The sequence below is a fragment of the Parus major genome, chromosome 14, assembly GCF_001522545.3.
Source record: "Parus major isolate Abel chromosome 14, Parus_major1.1, whole genome shotgun sequence".
NCBI classification, from domain to species: Eukaryota; Metazoa; Chordata; class Aves; order Passeriformes; family Paridae; genus Parus; species Parus major.
Genome location: NC_031783.1, coordinates 2,313,563 through 2,340,847, shown reverse-complemented (window position 1 = coordinate 2,340,847; position 27,285 = coordinate 2,313,563). Strand labels below are relative to the sequence as shown.

The 27,285-nt window shown below is 42.1% G+C and overlaps 1 protein-coding gene across 7 annotated transcripts in view; it reads right to left on the bottom strand.

Annotated features, from left to right (window-relative positions):
- Positions 1–27,279, bottom strand: part of CREBBP (CREB binding protein) — a 95,230-nt gene extending 67,951 nt beyond the window's left edge. For 6 of the 7 annotated variants that reach the window (XM_015642873.3, XM_015642880.3, XM_015642875.3 and 3 more), the window contains exons 1-2: positions 26,995–27,279; positions 13,017–13,729 (exon numbers count right to left, since the gene is read on the bottom strand). In XM_015642873.3, the coding sequence (XP_015498359.1) occupies positions 13,017–13,729; positions 26,995–27,079 (798 nt within the window). In that variant the 5' untranslated portion in view covers positions 27,080–27,279. The remainder of the gene's footprint in view (positions 1–13,016; positions 13,730–26,994) is intronic. The other variant, XM_015642879.3, reaches the window with a different exon arrangement.
- Positions 27,280–27,285: the final 6 nt, after the last annotated feature.

Below are 27,285 nucleotides of genomic sequence, written 5' to 3'. Positions count from 1 at the left end.
GACACATTACCCAGGGCTCTTGAGGATCCACCATTGTCCTGTCAGCACCTCAGAGATTACCTGAGGACAGAGGAGGGAGCTGAAGGCTCGACAGGAAACAGTTTAGAAGACCCCCATGGTGGGGGTGCTGTAAAGAGCTGCAGCTTCAACAGTGACAGTGTGAGGACACACAGCCAACCTACTGGGTGTGCTACTCTGATCTGTTCTCACAATAAAAAAACAGGAAGGTCAGAACCACCTTTTTTTCTCACCAAACTCTTCCCACACCTCTGAACCTGACAAAATAGCTGTAGGAGGAAGTCACAAAGTGAGCTTTTTAGTGAGCCACCACTATCCCTGTATTATTCTGGACTTAGTCTATGGTATAAAAACTAAAAACCAATTTAAGTCTCAGATTAATAATTTAAATTATTTCAGAGAACAGAACATGACTGTCATAATTAAAGATGAGAGAGAGCAGAGGCATCCTCGATCTGATCTGTTTTGATAAGAGGCCAGATCTTCACAAACTAACAGCAGTGTTGAAGAGTTGCATACGTGAGAGCTTGGCTGTTCAACAGTGTAAATTGCTCTAGTAAAACACATCTGCCACTCACTACTGCTTTCTTCTAAATCCCTGGATTTGCAAGGAAGGACGTTCTCCCTGCTTCCTCCTGCAGCACCATTGGCATGTGATACAAAATGCTAAAGGCTGAGGAGACAGTAACTATTTCCACCCTTCAAGAGCTGCTGTAAACTCTGATGCCGTTTTCTGAATGTCTGAGCTGGAACTTTAGGGTTCCACTTCATCAATAGCCTTAGGCTGAGAGCAGCTGTGCACAAACACTCCAACCTTTACAGAGTCACAGCTAACTCAGCATCTCCCATGCTTCACCTAAAATCCCCAATTACATCACTGAGATGTTAGGGACACTTTTCTTCTCTTGTTTTTATTTTAGAAAATAGAGCAAGCTGGCACAAAATGGGAATTCTGCACTTCCCACTATGATCTACAGATCCAAGCAGTATCCTTTGGGTTCAGCATGAAGAGAATGACTGGGTACAGACCCAGTACCATGTTCCTGCCTCCAGGCAGTTGCTACATGGGGATGACTCAGAATTTCCGGCCATGCCATCCCAAGCCCTTTACTTCCTTCTTTTATGGGCCTCACCAAAATCAGCCACTTCATACTCCATTATTAGATTAAGTCTTTAAATCCCTTGCCATCAAATTACCACACCTACCTCAAATCTCGGCTTTCAACACATGAGTTGGTTACAATGCTCAGCATTTTGTCCCCTTTTTCTCTCTTCCCATCCACTGAAATGTTTTTACAAGCAGCACGTCACCTTGCTTGGCTTAAATAGCTTTAACTTTCTTCCTTTGGATCTTTATTCTCTCTTTCAAGACAAAGAAATCAAACAGTTGGGTGTCTCAGATGCTCAGAAGTTACGAACTGAAGTCTACAAAGTACTCTGAATGAAGGAGTCACTCTGCTCTAGGTAATGGAAGACCTAAGAAATTCAGACTGACAGGCAATTCAGCTGCTTTTAATGCTGTTAGTGACAGTGAAAGAGGACAGGGCTGCTCTCATAACGCTTACTTGTGCTTCCCAGAGAGGTAACACACAGAGACAGGGACCTGTGCCTTGCCATCTGCACGCTTCACCAGCAGATCCCAGGTGAGCAGAACACACACGAGCTCCAGAGCTGCTGTAATTTGGCATCAATCCTCTGCAGTTAATCCCTCCTCAGCCCCTGTGTGCTGCTGCCACGACTCCCAGCAGTGCTTTGCTCACAGACTCGGTACCAAAGAGCAGTTTCCAGCAGGCACAGGCTGAGGACTTTGCTCTTTGGACTCTTATCTCCCTCTGGAATGAGGCCCAAAGCTCCAGCACGAAGCAAGGTCCACCTCACCGATTCCGGCTCCCGGAGAAGCGCAAAAGACAGGTCCATTCCATTAGGAATTCATGTTCATTTGGGAAGGGGAAAGACAGGCTTTCTTTACTACACTGGCATCATCTTGCATCTGTTTACTGACAAAAAAAACCAACTATGTCTCTACTAATTGCTATTTCATCCTATAGTAATGTGTTCCAAAAGAAAGTCACCATGGCGTTTGGAATGTATATGCCAGAGGGACAGATGGAGAGGCAAGGAAAAGATTAATCATTTTATGGCAGAAAGCCAGTGGTGTTACCAAAAAAAAAGAAAAAAAAAGTGAATTCAGTCTCAGTGCAGGAAAGGTGGCAATGATGTTATCTGAGCTGAGGTGAGAGCGCTCACCTAAACCAACCTGCAGGTTTGGCAGTGTGACAAAACGTTCAGTTAAAAATACTCACTTTTAAGTCAGTAACAAGAAAGCCTTAAAATGTAACATTTCAAGAATCAGTTTTGAGAATTAAATCATGATCTGGCTACCACTGTTCAGAGGAAGCCAAGCTCCAAGTCTCCCATCACTTTAAGCTAATTGCTATAACCAAGGCCCACCACAACAGATTCATGAAGCAATTAGTGTCTTGTTCTTCAGCAGTAAATTAACTCAAATTAAAATACTCAAATGTCCAGGAATAACTGTAATTTACTCCATCCTTTATTACTAAAATTTGGTAAAATGAGAAATAAAATTTTAAAAATCCCATTAAAAAGAAGTCAGGTGTTTTATTACCAATTGTAATTAGATGTGAAATTCTCTTCCAAGTATTTCACAGAGGCCAAAGAACTTCAGTATTTCAAGGCCTTAAATAAAAAATGAACCCATGTTTCCCCACAATTACTGAAAGACAAAATTTCATGGGAAAACCTCCTTTACAAATGACTGGATATATTGAGAACAGATCCTTAATACATTTAACTAGAAATCAACTTTTCCCAGGAAAAGAAAATCCAATGATCATATGCTTACACTGTATACATGCCTGAAAAAAGAAAATGTCTCCAAAATTCTGCACAAGCCTGAGTACAAACACAAGGGAATCTACTAAAATTTCTGCACTCTGCATCACAATTTATAAGTTGTACTTATAAATCAAAATAAAGCTTGGAAGGTTTACTTTCTAATGAGTGTCACCTCTGCAAACAACAACTTCAAAGCTCTAATGGATAATTAGCTACAATTGATCAATGCATTCCAATTGCTTCAAGAGTTTTTATAAGTGCCAAGCAGAGCAAGTGGCTTTCTTCAGATAAACAAGAATTATTCTTAGTATATAAGAACAGAAACTTAACCAGAACCACAAAATTAACTGTAGATGTTTCAGAGGTTTGTTTCATCAAAAAAAAAAAAATCTAGTTTGGACATGAAGAATAACTCAATCACACTTAAAAAGAGAATTTTGAAAGGCTGAAATTCAGTGAAGACACGCCTCAACAGATACTCAATTGTATATTCACAGGCCAAAATTTTTATGAGTTAATTCAAGGAGGAGCTTCAGTGTGTACTAAAACACATTTATGGCCACACCAAAACACAGTTTCCTAACATAGGTTCCCAACTGAGTATTCCTTTCTTCCCCCAGTTCCTGCACTTCATCATCATTAAGCTGAATTTAAGTTTAGGAACAGTAGTGATAGACAAGGGGCAATGTCTTCAAACTGAAAGAGGAGAAATTTACATTAGATAGGAGAAAGAAGTTCTCCCCTGGCAGGGTGGGCAGGCCCTGGCACAGGGTGCCCAGAGAAGCTGTGGCTGCCCCTGGATCCCTGGAAGTGTCCAAGGCCAGGCTGGATGGGGCTTGGAGCAGCCTGGGATAGTGGAAGGTGTCCCTGCCATGGCAGGGGTAGAACTGGATAAACTTTAAGGTCCTTCCAACTCAAACCACTCCATGATTCTGTAATATGATTCTGTAAATGCAGATTTCTATATCAAATTCAACCCAAAGTCTGTGCTCCTTCCTCTGTTTCCTGTACTGTGGATATCAACCTTTCAGACTGTACCCAACCCAAAAGAATTGCCAGCTGTGGTTGGCAGCACCTCAGCAGTTTGGAAGTGCCTATAGTTGGCCAGAGACAGCCAAGGAAAGGGAGAGCACGTCATGCTCCAAAAATTCAGTATTTTAAGGAATACACTGTTTTGGTAAGAGAAAACAGTAGCACTATTTAAGAGGTTCTTTCTCCATTTATCTCCCAGAAGCTGGCAAGGATACATTATCAGGCAGCTCATGGAATGTGATATTCCACAGAGGTGGCAGAAAAGACAACAGTAGCTCTGAGGAGGGACAGCAACAGAAAAAGTATCTCCAAAATATAATGAAAAGAGATATTCTGTGTCCTTCCTTTATAGTGTATATTCTCCTTGACAGACATGAATCCTAAAGGAAAAGGGCAAACACTGAAGGGAAAGGCTGTGACTCTAAAAGTAACTATTATTTTTCAATGCAGACCAGGGAGAAAAATCAAATAGACAAGAAACAAACTCACACTACAGGTTACATTAAATACATTAAAAGAAACAAAAATCAATATTGCCTACTCCAAACTACTTAGCACAAATATCACAGCCTGACATTAACTATGGAAAAATGTAACTATAAATAATTTACACTGTTAAAATAATTTTAAAATAACTTTAAGAGCAAAATATATTTGTTTTGAAACACCACAGTGATTTCAAGTGCTACTGTGACATTTCCAGTCCTTCTATAAAACATGTACTCCTTGAAGATTTAACAATACCCATGAACCTATTGAGACAATTCTGACCAGGCTTTTCAACAAGGCAAGATCTGATGGTTGTCTTTAAACAGGATTAAAACTGAGCAGTTTCACAAACCAGGCCTGTACACGCTTTCCTCCCTGACAGCAGCTGCACAGAGGATGATCCAGAAATGCTTTTTAACCCAAGATGCCCCATATCAGACTAAGAGAGCCACCACTGTTTGTTCCAAGAGAGAAATCTCATCTTCAACTGGTGGTGTTCCAACACTTGTCCATTACCAGGGTACAAAGATCCTCCCGTCCTAAAGGCAGTTATTTAATTAAGTCAATTTGCCAAAAGCTTCAAAGGGCACTTGTTTTGTTTCCAAAATTCCCCTGACAAGCAGAGCAGCCACGCAGCCAGGACAGCATTGTGCTGCAGTCACTCTGAGAACACAAATCCTTTCCATCCAAAACAGAAGCAGAGTGCTAAAAAATCTATTTACCACTCTTCAAAAAACCCATTTCATTTCTTTTGGCAAGGACAGTCCTATATTTAACATGTTGTATTTTCATTATGATTCATTCTAAAACAAAGGCACTGTTGAACCCTTTTTAGGGCACAGGACACTGTTATTTCCCAAACTCAAATAAGATTTTGTACATAGGTACTAAAGAACATGTCCATCACCTTGGGATTTGAGAATTTTCAGAACATGTAAGCACAGACATTTCTAGGTCCTATTTACAGGTAGTTTCTGTGGCACCAGGAGTTCAAAAATCATCTCAAGTCGTTATTCATCTAAATCTCAATTCTGCAAAGTATTCTTGGCTTTAGAATTAAAGCCATTGCTCAGATTACACACAAACAGTTAAAATACAAGCAAGCTTAGTGTGCCACTTCACAGTCACAGTAATTTCTGGAGTAAATAAAAATACTCTTTACTGTAATAGCAAGAAGGAGGAGGATGAGGAGGAGAAATAAGCACGTACTATTTACAGCCCATGGACACGGTTACAGCAAACTGATGCCACACACAAATGAACTTCAGCTTCCAAACAAAAACCAACAGGAATTTCCTCCAAACATTCACAAGAAGAAAGGAAAATGCCATTAAATCCTGCATTCCTTATACTCAGCCTTGCAGAGTAAACTAGCAATTCTGCTAGTTTATGTTTTGACATATGGAGGGAAAATGTGTATTGAAACACCTTTTCTAGTTTAAAGAATCATCTTCCCACTAAAAAGTAGATTTGGGGATGCTTTGTGTAGTAGCCTCTTGTACTGGAATTTTAACCCCCTATGGAAATGAGTGAACTTCAAAATTCCAAAGTGCAACTTTCCAACACAATCTTATTTTTTGCCTGATGGTTGAAGTGTCCTGTTTTCCTGCAACAAAGTGTTTTTCACTTGTGGAAGCTGCAAAAGGAGAATCACCTCCTCTCACTGCTTCCACTCCTGATCCATTTCTCAGGAAGGCTGACACAGTTTATCAGGCTCTATGTAATCTTCCAAGTTTCCTGCACTGCCTCTTTTCTAAAGAAACAGACCACCAACATTTAGTTTCCAGACCATAACACTGCCTGCTTTGACACATTTCTGCACGTCCTTCCAATTACAGGATTCCCAATATAATCACAGCTCACTGTCAAGCACAAATATTAAGTTTATCTTTTAAGTAAGGGCAAGTTTTGAGACCTGCTAAAAGGTCTTTTAATCAGAAAGGCTCCTGTGAAATCACATCTACATGCATGATTAGAGTCTATTAAGAAAATTACTGTGACAAAGACATTTCCTTCTGATTGAAGGAACGAGGCATTTCGTAACTTCTACACACCAACATTTCACTTGGCAGGTTTTCCTCCCTCCCAACATCTGAGTCATTTTTTACCTGGCTATTAAAAAACCCAAACTACAAACAGCAGCAGGAAGATATGTGAAAGCAGTCTGAAAACTAGATAGACGTCATCTCAGTTACATCTATCAGTAAGGACCTGGGAGTTTGTGTCATTTTGACTAACCTGAAACAACACTGTAAATCTTGCTTTTAATCAATGGCTTCCAAAGGAACTGGTGGATCTGTTAGTTTCACTCCCAAAACCTTCTTTCAGATAAACTTCTTAGAAATAAACCCCACTCTAACAACAAAAAATGAAGCATTACAAGACTCTAACTAATATAATTGATGGTTAGTGACAAAAAGCTTAATGTTCATGGTGTGTTATCACAGTAGAAGATAATGGCACAATTCTGCTCTGAAGAGATCCAGTAACACTTAATTTTTGTCAGCTGGCTGATAAGCCAGTGCAAGTGCACAGAGAGGCTTTTGGGTGTGAAGCAGGAGGAGAGGAAACTGAGCTGTGTCCCCACCAAGGCCAAGTGCTCTGTTTCTCGCAGCCCTGGAGCCAAACTGAACCTTGACACCTGCATGAGCCCCAGCCAAGTGCCTATCGCTGCAAAGATCTTCAATGACATTGCACAACTGCAAACAAGACTTAACTCATGTACTAGAAACAGGAAACAACTCAATTTCAGGTGCCAGGAGTAGCAGTTGTGGGAAGTACGCTTTTTAAGTCACTAAATCTCTTTGACGTATCAGCAAACTCATCTGTGGAGCACCACTTTCCACGGTCATGTTTCAAAACAAAACTGCCTCAGAGACTTTCATTTTACTACGAGTCAGTGAGTTTTGCTATTATGTGTTTCTCTGTATTTATAGCCTTCTTCTGTTTTATTATTACAAAAACACATATGTCTCTCTGCAGTAAAAATGCTGTTTCAGTGCTCCTTATTCATCAGAGAATGGAGAAACTATGGTCAAGTCTGTAATGTTATTAGGAGTCCCCTGGAACTGGGAACCAGCAGTGTCTGGGATATGATTTGGACTGGCTACTGGTGTTTGCCAGAGGCATGGTCTGCTAGGAGACAGGCAGCTTGGCAGCCGAGCACGGACAGCTCCGTGGATGAGAAGCAAATTAACTGCAAGTCATGTTAAAACAATTCAGGCAGAATTCAGACAGATTGAGAGCCACCACAGAAACAAACAGCACCAGCAGTTTGCTAAAACACACAGAACTGCAAAGGAATGAGAACATCTTCAGCTGACTTAATTCACAATCAGCAAGCATATCTAAATCTGGTACTCAGCAAGAGCAACTGGGGGATCTGTTTAAATAAATAGTTGGCTTAATTTTTTTCTCATCACTAATTTTCCTTACCACAGTTGCCTCACAACACCGAGACAAATAACATAACCACATACACTATGGAAGTCTTGCTCTTTAACACAGCTCATTATTGTATTTCATTTACTCAAGATTAATTTCCAACATCAAAACACCACTCAGTGAACAGCACAGGGAGCAAAACTGTGAATGTGCTTGTCCAAGGCACATGTATTAGACAGACACCCTGCCTGGAAACAACAATGACAGAATTCACTTCTTGTATAGCTCAACATTAAAAAGCCCTGAGACAACGGGTTATTCTCTTGGTAAAAATAAAAAATGGTTTTACTGGTTTCTGAAGTTCACTTCTGGGAAGAGTTCCTCCTCCTCTTTAATCTGAACCTACTCTTGCTGCAGCAAACATTACCATGTGGCTATTCCAACTGAAATAAAGTTGAAAACATGCACTGTCCAAACAAATTAGGCCAATACCATTTAGAGGAAAAAACTGTTCTGCACTCATAGGCAAAAATCCAGCAGAACAGATCTAGTTTTGCACAGTTAGTGATTGTTTTGAGTCTGTTCAGGTTTTGATGCCAATCCCACTGCTGGTACCAACTTCCAGTGGGGCTTAAATACATACACAGAAGTAAGGAAAACTCATCACTTGCACACAGCACTTGGTTCTCTGTATATGAACTCCCTGTTACCTCCTGGAATGCTGAACTGGAAGATCTGCCAGCCAGATCAGCTTTTCTCAGTTTCTTCTTGCACATAGGTTCTATTTCATATCAATATAAGTAATTTCTTTCAGAGTTTTCAAAATAGGTAGACTAAAATTACTCAAAATCCTCATTCTTCAAAAAGGCATCCCAAAAATCCCCCAAATAACCATTAATGTTGTAAACCCCATAACAAGGTATGAAAATAAGCCACCATTTTCTCTTCATCTCTTTATAGACTGAATCTGATCAAATAATTTAATCTTTTTCTGAGGCATACAAAGACCAATAATGTTTGAAAAAACTGTGCCTGCCTTTCAGAAGGAAAGCTGAACTTGGGGTAGGTTTAATGGTTCTATAAAGAAAAATACTTTGAAAGGATTTTAAGCTGCAGTGAAGATACATCAAACTGTATCTTCACTGCAGCTTAACAGCAATACCTTCTGCAGATTCTCAATCATGCACAACTCCAGATTTTTTCCTTAATTTCTGCTGCTGGGTACCAGAATGTCCTTGCTGGAGTGATAGGACTCTGAAGCTACTGAAGAAAAAAAGGTGATTCCTTTTACAAAATTGTGTGAGATGGCATTATAGTTTGGAAACACATGGAAAAGAAAACATTCAAGAGTCCTCTCATCTGAATGGGACTTTACAACTTCTTAAGGGAAAGAGCAGAAGCACCAGTTAGAGGAATCACTGTCTAAAACTCTTAACACTGGGCAAAAAAGAAGCCTGAGAACCATACAAAAAAAAAATGAGAGCTTCCCAACATCTTCTAACCTTCCACAGGCTTTGACAGCTGTACTGGGACATGGGGAATGCATCTCAGCAAGAGACTCTAACAACTCATCGACAGAAACACAGCTTCAAGCCCTTGCGAGCCACAAAGAACAGGAAGGTTTCATCTCCTTCACCTGGAAAAGATGAGCTCCCACAGCTCAGGAGAGCGTTAGGCACGAGCACGTCTGCAATGAAGTGCTCATTCCTATGGAAGCACTGACCATCTGCTGAGCTTTGCTAATGCTTATCACATCCAACAATCTTAAAAAAACACCTCTAACAAGATGTTCTAGATGGTCTGAACACAATTTTTGGACTTAATGGACTTGACAAAAAACATAATACAACACAAAAGGGCAATTTATTACTGTTGGAAATGACTGTGACAAGATGATCTATTCCTCTACTCCCATCAAGCAATAATTGTTCAAAGACAAATCCTTTCCTCTTTAAAGCTGTCTTCCCTAAGGAACCTCAACCCAGTCCAATAAAAACTCTCCTTGTAGCATCTTCCAAGAAAACAGGGCCACAATGCCACAATTGCAAGCAAAATTGTTACAGTAAAGGATGATGGCAAGGAAGGGATCAGAGAGATACACACAGTATCACAGAAAAGAAGTTTTCTCAGAGGTTTCCAGGTATCTCAGTAAGTCAAAATCACCCATCTTTGGGAGAATCATGTGAAATCTATGATATCTTTGCTCACATCTCTATAGATTGAGGAAGTATTCTACTTTAATCTCTCCCTGCCAATGGAATGTTCTTTTGTCTCGATATCAGCACCCTCTTGACCTCTAGCACTGGGAATTAGTTATTTTCCACTCCTCCTTGAACAGGTTAGGGGTAAGGTTTATCCCCACCTTTGGCTCATGCAAGCACAGGAACATGAGCTTCAGTCATTCTGCTCAGATCTGCCTTAAAATAGCAAGTCCAGGCCAAAATTAACAATCATGACTGATGATGATCAAGATGAAATGAATCCTCACAATTTCTGAGATCAGGTGAAGGGATCAGATTCTGGATATTTTTCCTTCTTTTTCTCTTAATAGAAAGAATGCTTATATAAACACACCACAAGAAATAAAACCAGAAAAAGAAATGGATTGATTAGTCACATACTAAAAAAGGATTAGAACCAACCACCACAGAAGCAAGGTCTTGCCCAACAAAACTGGCCCCAAACCATAAAGGGTCATGAGTTCCTCACAGTGCATATAAACACACTGAATTGACAAAAATGGGCTACTGAGCTGTGCTTGAACAATGTTAGTCAGAGATGCACATCACTTATTTTAATGTAATTGGAAGATACTGCTTTAAAATGTTATTTTAGGTATTTTTTCTGCATTTGTATTCCACAGCTCCTTCCTTCCCTTAGGATACTGCTACAGTCATCAGCTAGAGAATTTCCTTCCAGCCTTGATACAGTTCTTCAAGCAGGATAGCAGCTACATTTTAAACCTTTGAGTCAAGTTGGGCACTTCACTATTAGGTAGATCAGCTGCCTCCCCACTTTTATTGCAGCTCTTTAAATGTTTTAAACTGTACACATTAAGTGGTAAACACCAGGGATTCAGGAGGAAAAAAAACAAACTAACCCACATTTTCCTTCAACAGAAATTTCAGATTCAGAAGAAGAGACAAACTCACTGAAGTGTTTCTTTACTTTTCTTAAAAGCTTTCCTGGAGCATCAATAAGAAAAAGCTAACACACAATCATAGCTGATAATCCTATTAGGAAAATAAACTGGGGGATGGGGGAGAGACTGGAAAAGGATACCAATCCTCAAATGGCCACTAAGGAAAATGGCAAAAATAGAGAATACTGCTGCTTGGCACAAGAAAATTCAGGAAGCAAGTATGTGCTCCAAAATGGAAACACAAAATCTTTGTGTAAAACACTGAGCTCACCTGCTCTCTTTACTAAGATAAAAACAAGATGTATATAAAGTAAATTTTTTTAAGGAAACACAATGCTTTTAAGCTTATCTTATTCAACAAGATATGAAGCCCTGGAAAACACAAGTTTTCCTGTTTTACTTAGCCAAGTTTTAAAAATTATTTTCTTTTAAGTGCACCTTCAAAGATGCACCATTTTATCACTTAGACTCTGTCATAAAACAGTCCTTTCACTATTCTTTTCCAATGTATTCCTTGCTCAAACCAACTTTACTTTTCTTCTTGCATGTCCGTAAACTGAGGCAGCCTGGATCCCCTTCCCAGGCTGGTGAATCCATTTAGGCTAAGCCTGAAGTCCTTGAAATCAGGAATTTGTCTGAGATCTGGCCTGTTCTTTACCAGAGGTGGGTTTGTTTAAAATAAATCAAGACCTCACAGAACCTCCCCCACAGGCTCACACAGACTCTGTCAGCAAGTCCTTTGCTTTGGGGTAATTCTACTTCAGTTGGTTCACATAGAAAAATCAGTAGTTTCACATAAAACTGAGTAGTGACTAAGAAAAATCTACTCCCAAAAACTTAGGTATCTGTAAGTTCACAGAAATAAGCCAGATAAATAGAATTCCTCGCTGTTCCCACAAATTTCAAAGGAAAACAAAAGAAAGATAAGCTGACTCTCTTTCAGTGCAGACCAATCAGCTTCCACAAAACAAAATTAGCTGTCTCCAGCCTCCAAAACAGTTATGTCAACTTTCAAATGCTCTGACCTTCACTCATAACACAAGTATTTCTTCTTTAAGTAGAAGCATCTCTTCACTGCAGAGAGATTGCTTTTTATGGTTTTTATTTAAAAAAATTTAAAATTAACTATACAGCACTCCATAATGATGTGAGCACCTCTTCAGAGTACAGGACACACACTTTCATGTCAGACAATGAGACTTTTCCACAATTACTAACATATCAATGAATTAACATTTACATGTGAATAAACTACAGTGACAACAGCTACCAATGTATGAATAGTTAAAATATCAGAGATAAAAATTGACCTTTTTCTACATATCAGAACATGGTGGGTTTGCCATCAAAATATCATGAAGGAACCGTACCAAAAGAACCCAGACAAGAGATGGCAGGAGGAGCAGCAGTTGAAACACTGCTCTAAGCTCACACCTGGAAAACAAAGAACTAGAAAGCAGCAACTGGATCAAACAGGGAACCAGAGCAGTGTCCCCTGACAGAGGCAGGTACTTGCAAGTATATATTCCCTGCCCTGATCCACAGTGGCCACCAAATTAGGCTCTTGCCCTTCCCTTTCACAGACTGCATTAGCTTGGCAATCTATGTGAAATTTGATGTTTCCAGATCAGTTCCTCCATATTTAAAAAACATGCACTGCACAGCTGCTGACAGTGGTCCTTGACAAGAAGAGCAATTGCTACACCTTTCCCTTCAATCTCCAAGTGTTCACATTGCTTTAGAAGATGGCGTTGTCTGGCAGCTAAATTGAGATCCTGCACATGAGAAATCATCTGCTTCCTTTCTGCAGGATCATGCTACTCTTTTCTAATTCACCCTGCTAAGATACACTCCAACTTTTAGCTTCGAGGATGTCTTTTTCAACAAGTGCTTTCATTTTTCATTACATGAGAAGTACTGCTTCAATTATCTCCTTTTCACACTATCGCTGGTGACTGAAATGGGTAACTACAGACTCAAGAAAGCAAATCCTTTAGTTCTGTCCCAGAAAAGGATCTACTGTGTTTCCTAAACACCTGTATGGAGAAAAGCAAGTGCAATAAATAGAATACAGTAAATGGCATGTACATACTTTAGTAATTGCTCCTGTCTGTGCTGTGTTCAGCCCGGTGTGCCCAGCCATCTGTGGAGATACTTGGGTTAAAGTCTCTGCCAGCACACTGCCTGCATTCCCCTGCATGGCAGGGGCAGAATATTGCATTCCTGCTCCCCTTCCTCTTCCAGCTGCCCCAAGAGATCCATTCATTACCTGCCCTTGTCCTTGCTGAGGCTGATTCATTAAACTGTGACCAGAATTACTGTTGAGAAGGCTCTGGTGTGTCTGACTGAAATTAGTATTCATACATATCCCAGGTCCAGTCTGTGATGTTGCAGGGCTGCTCGTCACCATTCCCACTTGTTTTTGTGCTTGAGAGTTCAGAGTTTGGGATGCAGGTGTGGTAGGTCCAGAAGTGCTGGCTGCTTGCTTGGCCAGGCCTGGAGCAGAGGAGTCTCCCGGGTTCAGCGGGCTCTTACCCATTGCACCCAGATTCCCGATGTTCGCGCTGTTCGGCTGCCCTTGGACCTGACCACCAACTCCCTGCTGCACGGGGCTGCTCGAGTTCACATTGCCAATTCCTGGGTTTAAGGAAGAGCCGCTGCTTCCCCTCAGAAGTTCAGAAAGTTGTTTGTGTTTGGAAGCTGCATCTGGAACGAGGTTCCCACTGCTGTTTAAAAGGCCCAACTCGCCATTGGGGATCAGCTCATCAGGAAGATCATTTTCCAAGTCAAACAAAGATCCGAAATCTACAAGTTAAAACAGAAACGTGGGTGAGAAAACATAACAAATGAGTAGCTAAAATCTCTTCTACTTTGTACTAGTGTTAACAATGACAGGCATTCAGGATGTCTTTGCCCAAGACCAAGAAGTGAGTGAGGGTCCCTGTGATATGAACTCCAGAGCCTTTCTGAGCACAGTCATCACACACTGTGCACACACAACCATGCAGGCTACAGCACTGGCCAATAAACAGGTTTTCTGGCAGGAATTTTGGCAAAACAAAGCTTTAAAAAACTAAAGTGGCATGAATACAATGATCTAATCTAACGTTTAAATTTGCCTTGTTTCGGCTAAAAGATGAAGGCAGAAATAAAAACAGATTTTTTTTTCCTATTGATTTACTCTCCCAAAAGAGCAATTACATCACCTTTTCCAACCTCCTCTGTAATCCCAAGCCACCACATTTCACCCACCAATTCTACCTCAACCCTGTCATTTATGTGTGCACATGACCAGAGAACATCTTCCAGCACTGCTTCAAAACTTCACCAAAGAGCAGTGATTTCCCCAGCAGTTTGGTCCCAGTCTCACATATAAAGACATTTAGGATCAGTATCTACTTATTGATTTGCACCATGATCTTCTACCTCAGAAGATCCCAAAAGGCACTCAGCATTTTCTCCTTGTAATGCCTCTTGAATCGAGTCACTGCTCGATTCCTGAACAGCTCAAATAATTCAAATTGCTCTGTAAGTGCCCAGCCCTCATTTATCATGCCCAATATTGACAGAGGTAATCCACACACTCTCCAGATGAGCAAAATAAATCAATCAAATCTTCATTAAGCCACTTGAAGGAACAGCTCTGCCTGGCTGCAACATCCAGACTAATAAAAAAGTGGTGGGGCTTTTTTTTTCTTTTTTTTTCCTTTAAAGGACCAATTCAGGTTCACTAAAATATTTTATTGCACATCAGAAGCAGCATCTGTGTAACAAGATTATTTTAGTATGTAACTAAAAACCAGACTGTTATTTCACTGTCTATAGGTACTTCCACAAAAGTTACATATTTGAAGACTTAAGGACAGGCACATACATTAATATCTATAAATATCTAGGCAGACCAGCCTCAATGCACCAGAGTAGCTGTTCAAACATGCAACACATCTTGGAAGAGTTTTCCAGTCCAAGGATGTGAACAATCATCTCTCAATGTAACATAAATGTGTGAAAACTTTATTTTGTCCCCCAAGGCAGCCCTGACAAACCTCAGTCCTTCACACTGAGCAACAAACCACATTTTTTCCAGGTTAGAGCAAGCAAGAGCTCTTTACTACAGAAGGACATTCCAAAAGCTTATTGTTTTAAAGTTTAATTCGCACTTCAAGCACAAAAAGTTGGTGCAAGACCCAGGCTGAAAAAATGATATAAGATGGTACATTGGAAAGAAACAACAAACCTCAAGCAACACATAAACTGTTTCACAAAGCACAGATGCATCACCAAGCCATCTCAGTACATTTTAATATCATGCATTTCATCAGCATGTGCATTTCCAATTCAACCTAACTGAAGAAAAACTAATAGAAATGGCCAGACTTGCAATGACTAGTGAATTACACCAACAGGCACGGTAAGCAAAGACAAAAACATTAAATTCTGGCTGGTTTGAGGCACTCAAAACACCACCTCCTTCAGGGAATCACACCCTGCCACCATCACCTATTGGAGTCAATAATCCTTCCAGGACTGCACGATGTCTGCCGTGACAAATACACCCTGCTCAAAACAGAGCCCCTGATCCTTTCTAAGCAGGCAAGGAAAAGCTAACATTTCATTCAGCAAGATTCATTCAAGTATTTTTAATTTCCCTTACTTGCTGCCTTTTCCTTCAGGTCTTGAGTTTATCTTTCTTGCTTGTCTTCTAGAAAAATTCCTGGTGTACCTTTGACTCCATGATCGCTTCATCTCTCCTCTTTCCCACACAACTACTCCACACTGACCATGCTGCACTCTGCCACTTCTTTTTAGCTCGACTTTCCCTCTTCCAAGATTTCCCTATTTCAGCCTGGAATGCTGGGAAGCTCTGGGAAGCTCTGTCACTGGCAGGAGCTGGAGCCTGACCAAAGCCATCTGCCTGCCCATCACCGAGGGTGAGACAGAGGGCCAGGGCTGAGGCTTTGGCTTTGTTAAAACTGCTCTCAGCACCCCAGCATTCCCCAAGTTCAAAGTTTACAGTGTTTGTTCACACAACTTCTGTGAATCCCACAGAAAGGTGTTCTTCCAAGCTTTTTGCAGCAAAATTGTTAATATTTCATGGACAATATGTGGGTTCAGGGACAGGGGCACAGAAGAAGAGACAGAATATGAAGAGGGAAGATGTTGCTGTGGCTTAAAGAGTAGTTTTTTCCAGCTGTATTTCAAAATGGGATGCTGGAGTATAAATGCTCGATTTGTTTTTTTGCTTGGCTGGCTGGACTCTCTCAGTCTTGCCAGAGCCAAGAACTGGAAATGTTTTTGCAGTTTACAAAAAAAAGAGTGAAGAAAGCATTTGGGAACACTGCCACTTTAAACCTGAAATAATCTACCACTCCTAAGCTCCTGTAAGAAGGCTGTACATTAAGGTTAGACATGGAAAATGTACAGCTCTGCCAGCAGGAAAATAAAAAGCAGGTAAACAACTTAACACAATGGTCCTGTAAAAATTCACCAAGAATTCAATTGTTCATACAATGATTAATCATCTTCTTTTATATTTCATCAGAGTCATGCACATTAAAAACAGCAACACAAGGCACATTTTACAACGGTTATAAAATACAACAGAAAACAAAAATCTACTTGAGCATGTCTGCAACAAATCCATAAAGATAAGAGATTGTCTTGGCAGTTATAAAAAGAATAAATATATTTACACACATATAAAAATCTGCCATAATATGAACATGGCCCATTTCTACTGACAGAGAAATGAAAAGCAACTGCAGTCCCTCCATCCTCACAAGAAGAACAGAATTGATCCCATTCTCAATGCTTCAACTGTTTCTCAAAGGCAGCTACCAAGAGGCTAAAAACTGAGGGATGCTTTTGTGTGCAGTTACCTGAAGCCATGGTCAGGGAACACCTTTGCTGAGAAGTCCCACCGAGCTTTAACCTGCTCCATCCTCAAACCTGCCACGCACCCAGCACACATCAGAGCAGGAAAAGTGGTCTGGATTTTAAAGGAGAACAGATTCCCAAATCCCATCCAGCACATACCTTTAATTCAGCGCTCAGGAAGCAGCAGAGCTGATTAAGGCTGTGGAGATTCACCTCGCTGTGTCTTGTCTCTAACACAGCACTTCTGATCCTAAACCTCACACCTTTCATTACCTCTGTCACATAAACCCAAACGTCCTCTTAACAGCAGCAGAGCACCAAAAAACCAGAGATTACGTTTTCTGGAAGGAAGGCATGGAAAAGCACTAGGCAAGAACCACACCCCCACTCTTTCCAAAGGGCTCTTCTTCCAATTTGAGCATTCTGCATTCTTTGAGCAGCTATTTTCACACATAGAAGATAACCACACTTGAGACACTTTCTCTCCTAATTTCAGTCTTATGAGCTTAAATGTCAGTTTTCTGCCTTCCTGGACAACACTTTCAGCAACCAGAATTTAAAAAAAAAAGATGTTCTGTTTCCTTCTAGGGCTTCTCAGAAGAAAAAACCCCAAAACTGTGCTGCATCCTGAAGGCAGGACATTCTCATCTGTACAACTGCTTGTGACTGTTACCACAAGACTTTCCTAATATACATATCCAATCAATTAACTTGTTTTAATGTCACCATTTTTCCCCTTCAGCTCAGCCTGGAGAGGTGACAAACATCCTAAGGTGTTTCATTATGTGACTTATTATCTCAAATGTATCTCTCAGCAAGCAGAAGGAGAACTATCAAATTCAGTTTCATTTTTTACAGCATAATCTTTGCTTGAGACGTGACTGGGAGTTTTCCTGTCACAAACTGACTGCTCATGGCACAGAGCAGACACTGAAGTCCAGCACACAAGCAGTATTTTCACCGTGCCTTTCTTTCATGCCAACATAGCTGTTACATTTCAGTGAGCCCAATTTTGTTTTGTAAGGCTTCTTTCAATCATGCCAGACCCCAGCAGACAAAGCCTCAACAGTTCAGAGCTCCAGCCATTCCCTAAAATTCACTGTCAGGTAGCTCCCCTCAATAGCCACACTGTGTGGCACAGTAAGCAATTACCATGTCCATCCCAACTTCCTTTCGAGGTTTGAGGATTCTGTAATTTATCGTTTCACAAAAGACAATTATTGCATTTAACATTTTAGAACAATTAAACAATGTGTTCATGGAAAATTTAAAATTTCCAGTAAGGAAACTTTAGATTTGTGATTTTCCCTAAGAAGACATGGAAAGCTTGGGAACTGACATGCATCTGACCTTGGCTTTCAGCAGAGCAGCATCACTTCCTCCAAACACCATGTTTAACAACCAGGTTGAGAATGATGGTGATGAGGGACCTGGCTGGGTTAAGCAGACCCTGATGGCTGGGTGGAGGGTGATGAGAAGGAAAGAGAGATCCAATATCAAGGATCTGGATGAGTCTCAACAATTTATGGCTTCAATAAGAGATTTGAATATTGAATTAAATTTCTACCTGCCTGATCATTTAAACTACTTTCATTTGGGATGAGAAAGGAATACAGTCTGGGTCGCTTGTTCCTAAGTCACTGGACTTGTCAAAACTCAAATATGTTGATATGAACCTCACCTTTTGGAATCCCTGGGACTTATCTCTAGAACATTCATTGGAACCATCATCACATATCTCTCCTGTTGACAGGCCCACAGACACCCAGGTTGGAAGGGACATCAGGTCTGTCTGCAGCCCAGCCCTTCACCTCCTCTCAAAGGGCTCATGCTCCAGCCCCCAATCTCCTGAGCAGCGATTCACTGAATTCATTCCAGCTCCTCCATGACCTTCCCAGTGATGGATAGGAGGTTCAACAGTCTGCAGCTGACTATTGTCTTTTAACCCTTTTTGAAAATGGGTTTGACACTTGCCTTCTCTGGCTTCCCTGTGGCTGGGATTTTAGAGACAGCTCCTCATATCTCCCCCAATCTATTTTGTGAACACTTCAGCAACTAAGTGAAGCTTGTTACACAAACAAATCATGAAACTAATGAAAAAAAAAATAAATCAGTTCTCTTCTAACCTCTAGTGCAATACTACCTGTATTCCTGATTCACCTCCTGACACCAGATCCACCAGCAGACACAAGAGCCAGGATGGGAAAATGCACATATCCACATCCTTTATACCACCACTAAGGTGTGATAACAAGTACCACCTGATACAGGAAAAACAACCTGTTCTGTCCCTGTGCTCCTCCTCACCTCCATGAAAGGAGTGTAGTGTAAACTGAGATTCTTCCTTGGTCACACCAGGCTTACTCCCCAGCCTCTCCTTCCATGTTTTGTATCACGATGTCATAACCTCAAGGTTCTCTCTTGCTGTACTTTCCAAGTTGTCTCCACCATCTTTCTTTTGCTGTTTTCATAGTGACAATACCACCTGTGTTAAAAATCTTGAAAAACCTGAGATACTGGTTTATTTCAGAAATAAACTGGTGGATTTAGGGATTATTCAATTCTTTCATAAAGAATAAATCACAGATTACTCAAATGTTTCCTTATCAATTACAAAGTAATATATGAGAGCACGTTAAATGGCCCTTGCATCTGGAATTAAGGTTTATATAAAGAAGCAAATACGAAAAATACCCAGATAAGAAGCTAGTCTTTGATCTCTTCCCAGAAGGGAATAAAGCCAAGGTGCATGGCAGAAGCATCCCAACAACAGTGCTCACTCTGGTCTGCTCTTAGAAGCATCAGGTGGCAAATGATGGATTGCCTTCGCCTCCCTCTGCCCCTCTCCAAAATCATTCTTCCTCCTGTTTCCCAAGGTATCTTCACTATTTTCTATAATTTACCACAAGAAGAGAAACCCTGACAGAAGGAAGAGAAGACAATCTGCCTATGGACTGGGAGACACCACACTGGGAACATCAGCCTCTCATTCACAAGATCATCCTGATGAAGATGAAACACTTTAAGGTTCTTGGAGCACATTAACAGAAGCGAGACTGCCTTCTCATCCTATCACAAACACACACACCGTGCCTTTTGCTCAAATTTAACAGCCAACAGAACATTTAAGTTCAGAATGACCCTTTTAAAAGGAATCATCTGAGAGTCTGGTAATTAATAGTGGGCACTTGCTTAAATCAGCATGAAATGCACAGTCTGTACCAAGCCAGTGTCTGCTTGTGGCTGCCTTGAGTTGACTTCATCAGCTGCCAGACCCACAGCTTTTCTTACGGCTGTGCCACCCTCAGTGCCCACCTGGAAAGGAACGACACATAACACACAAGGACACAAATTATCTTGACAAACAAACTTTAGCTATGACATTCCCTGGCCAGAGACTTCTTAGTGAATGTCTTGCCAACACAGGTGGTTCAGGTTTGTAAGTGTTCAGTTCCTTGTGCTGCCCACAATGACTGACAGTGTCAGTGGTGAGAACTCGAGCTCAGCTCTGGCTCAGGAGCTCCCTTCAGCTACACGAGTCTTTCTATGAAAATTCCCACCTTAACACAGCTTCTCCAACACAACCACAGAAAAGGCCTATTCTTGGAAGAGTGAAATATATAAATATATACTTGAAGTAATACTGTAAAACAAGAGAAAAAAACTAAGCAACATTATCATGTACCAGGCAAGTCTAGGGTCTCCTCTGTGATGTATCAAAGCTGCAGAAAGTATATATTCCAGTCTTTTTAATGACACTTTTTCCTCCGTATTTCTGATACCAAATTTAAGGGAACTGTCTTCTGTTTGGCAACTCAAATTCAGTTGTGCAAGGACATACAACCCAAAACAAACCAAACATGCATGAGGAAGCAAGAGCAGACAGGCACTTAAAACTAACGATTTTTGTATATTTATGGCTAAAAAAGCTTCCAACTGTAACTGACAATACCAAAAAACCCAACTCCCTCATGAGTCTTTAAAGCACTGGTTTCAGTGAGATGTGCCTGTTTTGAACCATTCTCATTAATACTTTCCTTTAGGGAGCTTATGAACTTAGGAAAAAATTTCACAGCTATTCCAAACCAGACTCATACTCAGTATTTACTCAACTCAAGCCACTTGGTAATTTCCCCATCTCTTTTCTGCACGAGATGACACTACGCAAGAGATGACACAGAAGTGATGTCATCAGCAACACCCACTAACCCAGCTAGCAAAGCTGGGCAGAGCCAGGGAGCAGCTCGTGCTCTCCTGGTGACACACACACAGACAGGGGCTGCAATCTCATGTCCCATTTTACTTCTCACTCTGCAGCAGAAGGTCTCCAGCTCTGATTCCTGGCTCTGCCATGTCCAGCTGCAGCAGGAAAATGATGTGCCCAGGAGACTGGGAGGAACAGACATCCAGGGAATAACAACTTTTCCCAATGCTGTCTTCCCAAGGAAGCTTTCACAGCACTAAAGGTGACCAGCAGGGAAGTGGAGGATTATTTTACAGACTTACAGATACATAAGTAAAAATATATCCACAAACAAACTGCAAACCAAAGATATTTATCCAGTGTCATAAATAAGATCCTTATTTCTTGATGGTAGCAAATAAGAAAGCAAGAAAGGAAGAGTATTTTAAGAGATTTAAATTATGAGTTATAATTATCACTGCTAATAGAAGTTGCAGTTTTCTTTTAATTCACACTTATGATTCTGCAAAATACTTAATAGTATTTGTTGAAGCATCTTTATCAAAGAGTTTTCCAAATAAACAATTTAGGTTCTCTCTGCATCTTAGACATCTGAAAAGACAGATGGAAAACATAACATATGTTAAAAGGAAGATTTACAAAGCAAAATTTCTTGAAAGTGTAAACCAAATTAGGGTGGAAGTGTCAAATTTCTAACTTATCTCATGTTTTTTCACTTCATAAGAACAAACCCCAGAATTTTTCAAATTGGGTTTTTCAACTACCCCCTCCACCCTGATTTCACATTAACCTGCAGTATTTTGTCAGTAGGTGTTTTTCATGTTCTCTCTTAGCAGGCAGCAACAGTAAGCAAAATATCTAATAAAGATAAACACTAAGAATATGTGGGGGTTTTTAATGTGAAGCTGCAGGTATAATAAAAAAGCACAGCATGTTGCTGTAAAAATAATTAATGGCACTGGACGATGACTTCAAGGAATGTCCAGCCAAAAAAGAAAGTGAATAATTTGCAGCAGAAAACTGGGAATCATTTCACAAGCTACCAAGAGATCTCTGGAGTACAGCAAAGACACAGCCTCTATTCCTGCCTGCTGCTGGAAGGGCTTCTCCAGAAGCTCTATGTCATAGCACATGACAGCATTTTCCTAGTTAACTTTAAGTCACTGGAGGGGGAATAAGTTTGAAGTGAAATTCTCAAAGTATGGATTTCAAAAAACAAAGGAATGGGTAAAATGGTAGGACTGTGGACTGTCACATATGATCAGGCTAGCAGATCATCTGCTCAACTTTTCATCCCACACAGACATGAGTGTCAAACTCCTTGGAAAAACCTGTAAAAGCCCACAAACATTGAGAAAGTAGACAATACCCTGCTATCAGCAATGCCTCAGGAACTGGTAAGAATTAGCTGTGCTAGACTCTACAAATGAGCCTATTTCTAATCTCACAAATCTCCTGTCCTCCCAGATCACAAATGCTGGCATCAAGTTATGCAGGTCAGTCACTTCAGGTGAAAAAAACCAAAACAGTTTGGATCAAGCTTCTAGCTCAAAGTAAACATCTTGCTTGGCATCAGCCTCTTCCATTCACCACCCCCACGGTTCCATGAGTTTTAAACAATATAACCATGAAGTATTCCACAAGAAACAATATAGCCATGAAATATCCCAGCTCGTTTTTCCCATCCCAGATAGTTAGGGCACAAGTACCACAAAACAAACAAAAAACTAAACAAAAAGGACATTCCCGTGGAATAATTACAACTACGTACACTCCTTCACCTACAGCTTTTCAGAAAGTGAATTTCTTCCCTAAATTTTCTGCCTATAAATGAGAGTGTGTTCACTTAATTTAATTATCCTTTTCCTTGTTCCAGGGAGAGAACAAGAAAGCGCGTGTGTAACTGTGGTTCTTACTGCCACAGCACACACATGACACTCCAGTTCTGCAGGTATCATACAAAACAAGAGCAGACTGATTACAGAGGCTTCCATGAAGCTTTTCAGCCACGCAGGAATGAACCCTTTGAAACATCCACACTAATGCTTTCACGTGCCCAAACAAAATCTGGGTTTAGATCACCGAGACGTCACTCCATCTGAAGTCTCTGCTAAGAATGTGAACACAAGCTTAGAAAACCTTGCTGTCTTTCCTTAAGCTACTTTGGTTTTGTCCACCTCTTTTCAAACTAAAACCTAAATCCACTGCAATACACCTATCTGGTTTTTGGCAGGAGAGCAGGATCAAATCAGGCTGCGCATCGACACGAACTCCCTTCTGCGAAGTTCTGTGGCTGGCTGGGAGTCAGCCAGAGATCTACTTATCTCGGCACGTACAGAGGCACGTGCAGCAGGGCCAGCCTTTCCCCAGTGTAAAATCCAGGCCCTGGGTGCCAATCCATGGGCCAGGAAGAGAACAGGAGTTATCGGGGAGCTTGGCCCACAGCTTTTGCAGCAGCAGCAACACGGCTTAATCCAGGCAGGATCAGAATTTACGGAGGAAGAAAGAAACAAAAATCAACAAAACCCCCTACACAAGGAAGTGTGAAGTGAAAAACCTAGCTCTAATGGACTTTGGAAGCTGCCCAGCTCACCTTCTTCCCAACTTCACCTACTTTAAGAATTTGTTAACTCCTGATGCCGTCAGGGACACCCTCTGCTCTGGCCCAGATTATGCCGTGTTGTTTCTGGAACTGGCGCAGCACCACAGCAGCAGAAGCTGCAGGGAACACAATGAATGCAGACAGAAGCACGACTTTAGTGAAACCCAGACCCTCACCAAGCTACCTGCAGAAGGGACCACAGTCCAGGGGCCCCTGAACACCTCCAGCTGTGCCGCTGCTCCATTCAGGCACGTTTTTCCCAACCAGCCCAAGACCACTGCCAGGTCTCTGTATATCTGCTGAAGGACCAATGCCAGCAATGTGCAAAACAATCACAACACTCAGCACTGAAATAACACACTGCCATAAGCAAAGTTACTGTAAATCTACTTTTTGTAGGAGTCCCTTGTTTATTCTGCGGTGCTGGATGAGAACATCTCACAACAGCCACAGAGGAGACAAATGTTTAGGTCTGAAAACGCCCGTGTATCCAATAAAGCAGTAATTAGACAAAAGCACTACTCCTACCTGGCTAGACAAGGAAAAATCTTTCCCACGGACATTTTACCACAGGAGTCAGCTCGTTCAATACAGCACAGCAATGGCAAGCAAAGTTAACAGCCAGGAGTCGTAACCTTCCTTATTGATACAAAGAGCAGCGGGGCAACTGCAAAATGGGACTATCATGAAACTTAACGATGGTCACAGCACCCATTTCTGTTATCCTTTCATCTCTGCAAGATCAGACACTGGATTCAGCTGCTTAGGTTTAACAGAAAAGGCCGTATTTTCAGAAGGTAAGCAGACCAATTTCAACAGCACAAACTTTGCCCTGGTAAGCTGAGGAGCTATTTTTATCAGAAAGATTAAAGACACCTAAAACTTACCCTGACAAAAGGAGTTGCTTAACATCACCGCATCAAAGCATCAAGAGAAATATAAACAAGGAGGAGAGCAGTTGCTTTCTGCCCGATGTTCAGGCCTGCCTTCAGAGCCTCGGGTGTGAGCATTTGCAGGCTTGAGCCGAACTGTTCAGCCGGGCCCAGCGCAGCGGCGGCTGGGAAAGCACGTCCCGCTCACGGCAGCTGCAGCACCCACCAGCGTGGAGCAACCACTGCAATTACAATTCTGTTCAACAGAACAGAATTCTGCTCAACTCACAGCTCATCCAGGGCAAAAGCCTCAGACCCATCTCCCCAGGCTGCCCTGATTACAAAGACCACTCTCCAGGTTGCAACAGAACTTTTCCATTTAAGCTCCAGCACCAAGGAGAAGCCTGGTTTAGTTCCAGGAGCAGGCATTTGACAGCAATCACTACTCCAACTATTTATATTGCCTGCTACAATGCACAGAAACCTTCGGCGATCCTTCAACAAGCAGCATTAACTGCTGGCAACAAACTTAGAAGTGCTTTTCCTAAAAACAACCCTCTCTAAGTGCACAGACATTACCCACACCCTTGGCAGAGGTACTTTTGCCTATGGAAGACCAGGACGATGACAGAACTCCATGGACACGCTTGTCCAGAATACACCTTGGGGTTTGCCACCCCAGTACCCCCAGGCCCCTTGAGCCCTGCAGAACTTTCTGCAGATGCTGGAGTTCACACATCCAGCACCACACAGAGCTCCTCGAGACACACGAGAACTTGCTGAACAGGACGTAATTAAGACTGAAGCATTCCAGAACAGCCCAAGTGAACTTCAAAAAAGAAAGAAGAAAGGAAAAAAAAAAACAAACCAAGGCACTGGCTACCAGGAGAGTCTAAAATGTCTCGCTGAAGAATTAAAGATCTGTAAACTGTATTTGTCCTGAGTTACAAAGAGCATTTCACAGCAACTGGTGTATCAGCCTTCCATATATTCCAGCGCTTCCACACAAGGGATTAACACGGCTCAATCACAAGACCTCACCTAGACAATTCTTATTCGATACTGTTTCTTTCTCACTTGTTTCATTTATTTGCAGGCTGGGAAGTAAAGGTTTCCATAAAAAGCCCCTAAAGGACTGAAGCATCCGTAAACTGTTGCCAAATGCAGATTGGGCAAGACGAAAAAACCCACAGAATTTATCAGCTCAATTATAGTAGTATTTTTTTTCAGTCTATGAAAACAGCAGGCATAGCACGATTAACTTATCACTATCCTTTCCACAAGATTCATTAATCTGTGAAAGCAGAAATTCAAGTCCAACAGACTTTGTGTTCTGAAACCACTCTTTCAGGGATTGAAACAGTCGGAACACTGGGAAAGGCCGGTCCAGGCACACATGCTCTTGTGCACACACGTGTGTATTTACAACAGGCACACGCTGGCTGGAAACGAGACATTTTGAGGTGTTTTATTATCTACAAACCCATCACAATTGAAGAAAAAGGCATGCCAGAGACACTACACGACACCGACAAGTCACAGTGACTGCCAGGCTGCGGGGCATTTCAGCATACGAGCAACCCCACAACTTCAATTATTATCTGCAAATCGTTTGGGCTTTAAAGGAAATATGCTTGAAACAGTTTAAGACAAATGCCTTAAAACTTCAGGTTGGGAAGTAGAAAAAAATCACGAAGTATTAACTGGAGGGTAGAACCAGATGGTCTTCAAGGTCCTTTCTAACCCAAATAATTCTATGAGTAAGAAGCTATTAAGGAGTTTTTATTCCGTAGTGTGTCACACACAGGGGCACAGTGAAAAAGCCTGTATAGGGCTATTAGTTGTGGGTAATCTGTGGGGTTTAAGGGGTAGATAGAAACCTCAACCACGCTTCCAAGAAGGCACCTTCAGCTTTAAGCTGAAGGAGGGTAGATTTAGACTCGGGATCGGGGAGAAATTCTTTCCTTTGACGGCAATGAGGCCCTGGCACAGGCTGCCGAGAGAAGCTGTGGCTGCCCCATCCCTGGAAATGACCAAGGCCAGGCTGGACGGGACTTAGAGCAACCTGGGATAGTGGAAGGTGTTCTCCATGGCAGGAGATGGAACAAGACGGGGTTGAAGGTCCCTTTCAACCCGAACCATTCCACGATTGTACAATAAGCAGGATGGTCGGTGCTTCCCAAACCTGGCCCTTCTCCTTCCCTACCCGCACCCCACTCACCTGTACACCCCCATCACCCAAACCGAGGCACTAAAAACGAAGGTGATGGAGGAATAGAAGGGAAACCCAACTCAAAAACGTCTCGTTCCAACCGCTATTTATAGCCGGGACGGTACTTGGCGTACGGGTCCCGCCCGGTAACTTCGACTGCGGGAGGCCCAACCCAGCCCCGCCAGGAACCGCGGCAGGGCGGGCGGTCCCCCCCGGCCCCCCCTCCGGCGGGGCGGTAAGGGCGGGGGGGTGTGGGGGGAGAACCGCCGTAGAGCCCCGCCCGACCCACCCCCGCGGCCTTACCTGTGCTATCGCTGGCGGAGAAGCCCGGCGAGTTGAGCTTGGCTCGCTTGGGGTTGGGCGGCCCGTCGAGTAAGTTCTCCGCCATGGTGGCCGAAGCGGCGGAGCCGGTGATCGTTGTCCGGGGGTGCTCGGGGGGGGCCGAGCTCGCTGTCCCCGCTCCTCCGCCGCACGGGAACCCAACAGCGCCGCTCAGTGCCCGGCCGGCCGCCCCCGCTCCCCCATGCCGGGCCGCCGCAGGCCGCAGGGAGGAGGGCTCGGGGCGGGGAGCGAAGGGCCCAGCGCCCCCTCCCT